The 10030-nt window shown below is 44.5% G+C and overlaps 1 protein-coding gene across 1 annotated transcript; it reads left to right on the top strand.

The window, feature by feature from the left end:
• Positions 1 to 4: 4 nt before the first annotated feature.
• On the top strand, positions 5 to 9924 carry VPS18 (vacuolar protein sorting 18 homolog (S. cerevisiae); the record flags this gene model as incomplete). The annotated part of the gene is made up of 5 exons (XM_010187207.1): positions 5 to 11; positions 5066 to 5207; positions 5397 to 5488; positions 6195 to 8065; positions 8847 to 9924. Coding segments are annotated over 5 exons (2841 nt in total), but the record flags the coding sequence as incomplete, so codon positions are not given.
• Positions 9925 to 10030: the final 106 nt, after the last annotated feature.

Here is a 10030-nt window from a genome sequence, read left to right as displayed (position 1 = left end):
CCCGCACTCCGGTAACTTCTTAACTCCGCCCGGGCCGGCCTTCGGTGGCAGCGCGCTGCCGTGGGCACAGCCAGGCCCAGGGCACGTCGTGTACCACCACTCCCTGCGCCCCCCCAGTGGGCCCTAGGCCCAGTGTGCGTCTGGCTCGGGCCTGCTCCCACCGTTAGTCCCTTGGCGGGGCCTCCGGTGTGCAGGGTGTGAGGCTCTCTAGCTGGGGGTGGGACGGGGAGTAGTGCACGTCAGGCTGTGAGGAAAGCTTCCAGGTTTATCTCTGTGTGTATGGCATATATTGTCAGCTATGTGACATGCTTTGATGCAGGAGACACCGTTCCTGATGAATCTTAGGGGTGATGGAGTTTATCTTAGCAAAACTGATGTGCTTGTTATTTGTGGGAGGGCTTCATCAGGCCGTATCCCCTGTGCTGTGAAGTGTGTGTTGGAAACGTGTATATGAAGTGGGATGTCTTTGTAGTCACAAATTATAACCACACCTCAGCACTGTTCAGTTCAGAGCTGTGGTAGGTGTCTGAGATCATCTCATCAGCTTGCTTCGCCCCTACCCTCCCCCCTCCTCCTTTCTGTGGATCCCAACTGTTACAGCCACAGTATTCTGGCTGTGTGCACAGCTGTACCTGCATGAGATTAGTTTCCTAACACAGGGGCAGTTTACCAAAGACTTCACTCCTTTACCGTGATTCCCTTGGGCTGACTACATAATGACAAGGTTACTGCTGAAGAAGGTTGCTGAGAAAGCAATCTCTAGCACTATGAAACTTTTCTGTCAAGGTCTGTGAAGCTTTGGCACACTGTGCTGTGCAGTCAATGTAAGGTACTGGTGTGATGACCAGTTGTTTCTGTCATGTGAGAGAAAGCAAACCAATGGCAGGTATATTCCATGATAAATTCAAGAGTTGTTAGGTTCAATAACTGTTCCCTATTAGATGCTACCTCACAACATTTTATTCAGTGTGGCAGGGAAATGTAGTTTATGAGAGGATTCTGCTCTCCCTGGCATTGTCATGGTAGTACCAGCTGCTATGCAGAGCTGGCATTTTTGAGTTACAAGTTTAGAAATGCATGGACACATTCTTTCAAGTTTTTTTTCTCATGTAGTGTTGCCTAATCCTAACCTTTGGGGAAACCAGGTTATAAGCTTTATATATGTGGTAAGAATTAATGAATTCTGTCATATTATGTGTATTATTGAGTATAAATACACAGACAGAATTACTCGCAGTCTAAGTACTGAAGTAGATCTGTTCCCTGTGTTTGTTTTAACATGCATAGTCGTTTTGTTGTGTAATGTTAGATAAAGAGTAAGTGTCCTGTATAGGTGTTGTGCAAAACAGTGTTGGGACAAGCTGTGTTACCAAAAATAAATGTTCAAGGACTCAGCTTTTCTTCTTGACTGCTGTCTCCAGTCGTGGGTGTCTGACAGTTGAGAAATCTGCCTGTTTGTTGACAGTGTTGACAGAGGAAGTTTGGGAAACTGCTTAATTGCAAAGGCACGGCCTGATCAGGATTTTAATTCTTCTTTAACCAGACTGCAGTGGCAATTTTGAACAAAACTTGGGCTGGTAGGAGTTGTGGGCAATCTGAAGTTTAAGCAAATAGATTTGGGAACAAGATGCAAGTAAATAGTTAACTTCCTGAAAGCAGTCCTTAAGGTTAGGTTGGAAATTTTGGAAGATGTTTGAACTTATTCCTCTGTTTTGGTTAGTTGTTCCCAGTGCTTGTTAAACTTTCTCAAAGTTGTCGATAACCAAGCAGTGGCTCTGTTGCCAACCTAAAGTACTGCTGCAGTGTAAACTTCAAGTACTGCAGTACCAGCATGAGAAGACCTGCTTTGAGCCCAGACTTGGCTGATGTTGGTGAGCTTAGATCTTTGAAGAGATTAAAAACTCTAAGGAAAAATGCAGACTTGCTCAGAAATCAGAGTGGGAAATGCTGCGGTAGAATCTTGCCTGATCAGAAGAGGGCCATTGGGGTCAGGATGAAGGAGGGAATTGTTTGAAAGGAGCACGTGTTATGAAGTAGACATCTCTCTCACATAGAGAACTGTAAGATAAAAATGTGCAGCCTTCCCCTGCTATGGATGCTAGTTAAACCCCTCATGTTGGTGATGATGGTCATACAGCTGTTATAACCATACAGGTCACAGTCCTAAAGAGTCCAGAATGCTGGAATCCAATCCACTTGCTGAACTATGACTAAATAATAATTTTAGAACCCCCCAAAAAACCTCACCCCAACTTTAAACCCCTACCTATGTATAGGTGCTAGCTGTTCTCTTTCCTCCCTGTGTTTGGGTTTTCTTCCTGTCTCAGTCAGCCTTGTTTTGCCTGGTGGCAATCTGGAAAAAATCAAGATTGTCTGAATGAATGTGACTTGGCGATCCATTGGTATGTGGGTTTTTCCCATCAGAGTAATGCTTCCTTTTTATATATCTAAATATGTATTTATATTTATTGGTTAGCTGTGACATCATGTGAATCTGCAGCTCGGGAGCTTTGTCTGCATGTTTTGACTCACAGTTCATACCAGCAGATTTAAGCCATGGCATTGCAGCTCCCTAATCTGAAATGAAGAACATGTGTTTCACTTAACTGGAAATAAAGGAACACACATTTGCATAAGGGGGTAATGCTCAAGATGTGGATCAGTGTGTAAGAAAAAACCAGATGTGCTGAGTAAAAGTCTGCCTTCTCAAACTGTGGTTGCTTTGTCTCTTCCTGCATACACATCCTTCCTTTACAACAAGAGTTCTTGAAAGATCCTGGTGAGGAGAAAGCATTGGTGGAACAAGCAGTTAAAGGGCTTGTAGTGTTAGCAGGCTGCTTTCCACTACTACACTGGCTTTTTCAACAGCAGCAGGGTTGAAATTAGAGTTTTTCAGCGTAATGTAGGGGAGGTTACAGGTATTGAGTGTGCTTCAAAATGCTGCTCTTAGTCCCTTTCCAGAGAGTGTCAAGCCTATGCTCTTTCGGGTGGAAGCAGTCTGCTTCCTCCGAGATACAATCCCAAGTTTCTTTTTTCTTTAAGTTTACATCTTCCTAGTTAGCTGCTTTGGCCATGAGTGATCTTAACTTACTATAGCTCTTTTTGGTTTTAATCTTCCTGTCCAGGATAACTGCTGCATGGATCTGCTTGCTTTGGAAGACCTTTGCTCACATGTAGAGTGAAGCTGATGGGTTAGCCTGGCAATGTATCAGGCTGTCCTGCTTTCTAGCTTGAGGTAGTGTGGTCAGACCCAGATTCTCGGCTGGTTTTTTGTCGGAGGGTTACGTAAGACTTTGCATATGGGAAATTCAGTCACTGGGAAAACGTGTCTCATGGGACAGATATGGCTGAAACCTTGTGATAAGATCTGTTTGTAGATGCACATATGTTCCAGGATTTTGCTAATGAGTATCATCGCTTGGTTTTGGTTGTGTATGAATGCCTTCTTATTTTGCAGTTCACTGGTGTATCTGAGCTCTTCTGGAGTCTTTTGCTTCCTCAAGGGAAGACCAAAAAGAGTCTTGTCCTCACTTAAGAACAGAACGGCATGGTCTCTGCAAGTCCCATGTTTTTGGCTGCAGAGGTCTATCCATCTTCTCTGAAAACTAAATCTGTCGTGCTGCTTCTCTGTGCTGCTAGATGGTGTTACAAGTTCACCTCTCTTAAAAGCTTCAACTTGTTGACTGATTGCCCATGGCTGTGCTTCTGCCCTTGTCATGGCCAAAGGAACGAGTCTTAGAGTTTGAACTGTATCTTGTGCTTTGCCCATCTGCGCTGAAGTTCAGAAGAGGTTTTTAAAGCAATACATTTCTAAGTTTTATTTATTTATCTATTTATTTATTAACATACTTCTGCAGTGTGTCACTTCCCTCAAATCAGACCTCACTTCTCCATTCTCTGCCTTTCCCACCTAGATCTCCTTCATAAGTAATCCCTCAACATGCCCTCCTATAGACGCCACATTTCCCAAACTGGCTGGAGCTAAACTGGTAGATGAATACTGAATTAGTCGCAGGAGCTGACTTGCTCTCATTGTACACACTCCCATTTTCAGTTCATTGATTTGTCAGGTTTGCTTGGTTGGGCTTAACACGCAACATGTGTCCCGTAAGGTGGCCATGTCTTATCAAAGTTCAACCCTCAACTCTAACCTTAACTTACTGGGCATTTCTTAGAATTCAGGCATGGTTTTCGAAAGGACCTGAGGGTTAGGTTAGTGTGGCTCCATCTTGGGATTTGCCATGAAACAGTGAACCAGTCTGAGTGGGTTTTGGCTCAGGAAGCAATGCATTGATTCAGCGATCACCAGGTCTTGGTTACTGTTTTGGCTCTAATAAGTAGTTCACATGCCTTCCAGCAACAACTGGAAAGTTACAATTAGGACAGTGTTATGGTTGGTAAAATAGGGGTATGGTAAAAGCATCATTGTGACCTCCAGCTGTGTTCTGTGCAGCAAGGAATCTAACAGACTTCTCTCTCTAATGAAGTCTGCTATGTGGATACAAAAATCCACCCCAACATGGCTTTAAAAATAGCTTGTGAATGATGGATGTCGAGTATGGCAACATGGAATAAGTGAGAAATATTTCAGTTAATGAATGCCACAGCAGTCTCTTGGGTAGCTTGTATGGGAGTGTCAAACCAGAGCCCTCTTGGTGTCTTATGTTATACCAGCCATTTCTTCCTGTCTTGAGCAAATAAACTGTTAACCAGCAAAAACAAATGACTTTGTGATTCTGCTCTCATATTCAGCTTTTTATGCCCTTTATGTGACAGTTTTGTGGCTTCCCTTGATTTCAATGTGCTTTCAATTGAATGCTTGTGACAAGTTTGCAGTTCTATGACATGACAGTAAAGCGTATTACTGCTTTTCTTTCCTGTTACACGTATCTACGTGAGCACTGCTCTTTGTGCTCATGCTGTATGGAGCACACTCTCTTTTCAGTAAAACTCGGGGCAGGCAATTATCATTCTAGCCTTTTAAGCTAGATTTTGATGTAGCTTGGGGTTGTTGTTCCGAGTTTTTGTCTTGTTTCATTTTTAAGCGTTCATGTTCTTTCTCCAGGATATGTGAATGCAAGACTGGAGAAGGAAACACCAATATTTAACAAGCAAAGGATTGATTTTGCTCCTCCAGAGAAAATTAACAGCTTAGTGGTCTCCTCTAACCAGCTCTGTATGAGCCTTGGCAAAGACACCCTTCTCAGGTAATGCTGCCAGAGGCCTGAAGTTATTCCTTGTTTTCTCCTGCCTTTTTTATTTTTTTAATGTAAGTTGCTAGACAACTTAAAATTACAAACGGGATAAGAAACCATGAACCCAATATGGAAAACAGTAAGCAATTATGCCTACATAAACTTTTGTTGGAAGCATGCTTTCATGGTTTCTCTTTACAGGATTGATCTTGGGAAGCCAGATGAACCTAATCAGGTAGAGCTGGGTCGCAAAGATGAAGCCAAAGTCTACAAGATGTTTTTGGACCACACAGGTGAGGCAATGGGCTATATATATTTAGAGTCAGTGGTTGGCAGAAGATGCAACTGAATGTGCATAACAAGCACTGGTGAAGGAGCTTTCTCACCTTCACAGGTGGTTCCTCTGTGGGCAGGACTCTGTTGCCCAGGGGCCCTGCCTACTGATTTGCCCCTGCACTATTAGAAAAACCTTGGCTGCTTGTGTGTATGTTGTTGCTTCTGAACTCTCTGAAGTGAACACATGCGATCAGGCTGTTCTGAGCAAGGCTACTAAATAAAAGGAAACCTTTGCAGTTACTCTGTGCTCTCTGTGTTTATATAAGAAGTTTTAAAAAGGACTGTGAAACATCTGCAGCTCACTGTAGCCTTGACTGATTTAAAACAAAACAAAACATAAGTTTGGAAAGAGATGCTCATACCTGTCACCAACTGCAAGGGATCAGAGAGAACTCTGGAAACTGTTTGTCCTTAGAACGCTTACTGAAACAGAAAAATACCTTTTCACGGAAGCATCTGGTACTAGTAATTTAAGTTTACAACATATGGGCTACCATTTTGATCCAGCATGGAAATCCCCCACATTCCTATGAATGCTTGGGAAAGTCTTGGATTAACTATGTTGATATCAGAGCTTATCAAATGTGAGGATTAGAAGCCTCAGGAATTTGACTTGCGTAGGCACAGTCTTCATTTGTTCTCTCTCTCGTGTTCTGTTGGCAGGCTCTCATCTCCTGATTGCTCTGAACACCAGTGAATGCCTTTACCTGAACAGAAGTGTTCAGAAAGTGCGAGCACTCTCCCGCTGGAAGGGCCACTTGATTGAAAGTGTGGGCTGGAACAAATTTCTTGGTTCAGAGACCAACACTGGGCCTATCCTGGTGGGGACAGCCCAGGGGCAGATCTACGAGGCTGAAATCTCTGTCAGTGAGGGGAGCCTCTTCAGCACTAATCCAGACCAGTACTTCCGACAGGTTTACACTCTAGAGGAGGAATCGGGACCTGCCCCGGTCTGCTGCTTGGAGATTGAACGAGGGATAGAAGGGAAATTCTTTATTATAGCCACCACTCGAAAGAGACTCTTCCAGTTTGTTGGCAAAGTGCCCGAAGGGACAGAGCAGCAAGGTTTCAGCTCCATATTTGCTCTGCATGCTGACCATTTGCCCAGCTTCCGGGAGTTTCCAGCCAGCTTTGGCTTCAGTGAGATAGCCTTTTACACCCCAAAACTGCGCTCCAACCCACGCTCCTTTGCCTGGATGATGGGAAATGGTGTTTTGTATGGTACATTGGATTATAGCCGTCCTGATTCAATTTTGAGCGATGAACGGGTCTGGGTTTATCCTTCTGATATTGATATTACTGTGAACAAGCCAATATCCATCGTACTTACCCAGTTCCACTTCCTGTTGCTGCTGCCTGACCGGGTGAAGGCTGTGTGCACTCTGAATGGGCAGGTTGTTTTTCAAGATCTGTTCCTGGAGAAGTTTGGCTTACTGACACGCATGATCAAAGATCCCACAGTCCAGCAGATATGGATTCACACTGAGAAAGTCGTGTTCCGCTACCACGTCCAGCGGGAATCTAGAGATGTGTGGAAGATGTACATGAATATGAACAAATTTGATTTAGCCAAGGAGTATTGTAAGGACCGTCCAGAGTGCCTAGATATTGTGCTGGCAAAAGAGGCAGAGCACTGCTTCCAAAACAAGAGGTATTTAGACAGTGCCAAATGTTACGCGCTGACCCAAAACTACTTTGAGGAAATTGCCCTTAAGTTCATAGAAGCAAAGCAAGAAGAGGCCCTGATGGAGTTTCTGATTAAGAAGCTAAATAACCTAAAGCCTTCTGAGAAGACACAGACAACTCTGCTGACCACGTGGTTAACGGAGCTGTACCTGAACTGGCTGGGTATATTGGAAGGAGATCCCTCACAGCGAAATCTCTATCTGGATACGCGGGAGAAGTTTCGCACTTTCCTGAGCAGTCCTAAAAACAAAGACTGTCTATTTAATAACCGGGCGTCTATTTATGAGCTGTTGGCAAGCCATGGGGACACAGAGCACATGGTCTACTTTGCAGTCATCATGCAGGACTACGAGCGTGTAGTAGCTCACCACTGCCAGCATGACGAGTACGATGAAGCTCTAAATGTGCTGTCCAGGCACAGAGACGAGAAGCTGTTCTACAAGTTCTCTCCAGTCCTCATCCAGCATATTCCCAAGAAGGTAGTCGATGCTTGGATTTCTATGGGCTCTAGACTGGATGCCAGGAACCTCATTCCAGCCCTTGTTAACTATAGCCAGAGTGCCAGCACCCAGCAGATCAATGAAGCCATTAGATATATGGAGTTCTGCGTCTACCAGCTGGAGGAGACCCAGCAAGCCATTCACAACTACCTGTTGTCTCTTTATGCTTTGTGTCGGCCGGACTCACTGCTATCATACCTGGAGCAAGCAGGAACCAACCCAAACAGGATCCACTATGACCTGAAGTATGCTTTGCGCCTGTGCGCAGAGCATGGGCACCACCACGCATGTGTCCATATCTACAAAGTGATGGAATTATATGAGGAAGCTGTGGATCTTGCTTTACAGGTATGTGTGTGCCTGTGCATGCATGCTATGATATCTGGAAATGCAGCTTGTTCAAGTTATCTTGAACAACCAAGCATTATAGAATGGTTTGTGTTGGAAGAGACCTTAAAGAACATCTAGTCCAACCCCCGAGGAGAGGAACTGGACAGCCTCATGAGTATAGGAGCTGTGCAGCTACGTCTAGGAAGAGGGACCTGTCTCTGTTAACATACTTCTGTGCTTTCACAATTGTTTTAAGTAGCCACCAGACTGTGACAAGTTTTAATTGAGAGTAGGGGCATAGAAAGTACAAGGGGGAGGAGTACTGTCTGTCGTAAGCTCAGTCTCTAACATAAAATACCTTTAAGGTATCTGCATTTATGAAAGACTTGTATAGCTATTATTCAGGATTCAAATTACTTCCTGTAATGTGAAAATTATCACAGAAGAATGCCTCTGTCAGCTTAGTCTGACCTTCAGGGAGCTGTTGTTTTTTTTTCTATTGGCATTGCTATGGCTTTGCTGAAATGTGTGGCCAGCAAAGATACTGTAACATGGATTTGTCCTTACTGTACTGCTGGTCTTTGTTGTTCTTCTGCAAGGAAATCTTCAGGGAAGAACACTGATGGAGAGGAAAGGCATTTGACATAGGGAGCAGGCAAGGAGTACAGCCCTAGGCAATCGGATAACAATACAAGTTTTCTGTTAATGCCTCCTATAATGGACAGCAGGCTTTGAAGTTGAATGGTGGATAAACAAAGAGGGAAGCTTAACTTGGTTTCCTTGTCTGTCCAACTTGTAGGTGGATGTTGATCTTGCCAAGTCCTGTGCAGATCTCCCTGAGGATGATGAGGAACTCCGGAAGAAGCTGTGGTTGAAGATTGCTCGCCATGTTGTTCAGGAAGAGAAAGATGTCAAGAAGGCGATGGCCTGCCTTTCCAGCTGTGCCCTGCTGAAAATTGAAGACGTCCTGCCATTCTTTCCAGACTTTGTCACCATTGACCATTTCAAGGAGGCAATCTGTAACTCCCTGGAGGACTACAACAAGCACATTGAGGAGCTGAAAAGGGAGATGGAGGAAGCCACACAGAGTGCCAAGAGAATCCGAGAGGACATCCAGGAAATGAGAAATAAGTATGGCTCTGTGGAGCCTCAGGAGAAATGTGCTGCTTGTGACTTTCCACTTTTAAACCGCCCCTTTTACCTTTTCCTGTGTGGTCACATGTTTCACTATGACTGTCTTCTCCAAGCAGTTTTCCCAAACCTTCCTGCCTATAAGCAGGCAAAGCTTGAAGATCTTCAGAAGAAGCTGGCAGCTACCAGTCAGCCTTCCAAGAGCCACCATCGTCCCAAGGACACAGATAGCATTAGTTTGGGGAAGGGGCAGCAGAGCCGGGAACAGATCAAAGCTGACATTGATGACATCGTGGCAGCCGAATGCGTGTACTGTGGTGAGCTGATGATCCGCTCCATTGACAAGCCTTTTATTGACCCCCAGAAGTATGAAGAGGAGATGCAAAGCTGGCTGTAGTTTTCCAAATCTTCAACTGTCAGTGCACCAGAGTGGTTTTGTTCACATCTTGTGAAGCTTCTGCAGTGGGAATAACCTCCAGAAGGAGGAACGCTGTGGCTTCTGTGGAACTCTGAGGAAAGACCAGTGGGGTCTGGTTATCAGGATTACAGCCTTGAAAATAGGGAGCTATAGCTATGACAGTCTAAGAACTTGAACAATAGTTAGAGCTGAACTACTGGAATATTTTTTAGCAGTTGTTTGCTGCTTGTAGTTCTGAGGTTCTCGGTGTGAAGCTAGTGGAGTGACTTGTCATCCAGAAGGAACTGGGAACAGCCTATGATTTGCCTTCCCTGTTGTGTGGTGTTTGTTTTGGTGAAGACAAGTGTAAGAGGAAAGGCAGTGAAGAACACTGGGCGGTACAGTCTTCATTCATCACTTTCAAAGCCAGAATAGCTTCTGTTACCTTTTTCCTG

This window comes from Mesitornis unicolor, unplaced genomic scaffold (genome assembly GCF_000695765.1).
Source record: "Mesitornis unicolor isolate BGI_N332 unplaced genomic scaffold, ASM69576v1 scaffold26, whole genome shotgun sequence".
Classification (NCBI taxonomy): domain Eukaryota; kingdom Metazoa; phylum Chordata; class Aves; order Mesitornithiformes; family Mesitornithidae; genus Mesitornis; species Mesitornis unicolor.
The sequence above is the reverse complement of the archived record's forward strand: the minus strand, read 5'-3'. Positions and strand labels throughout refer to the sequence as shown.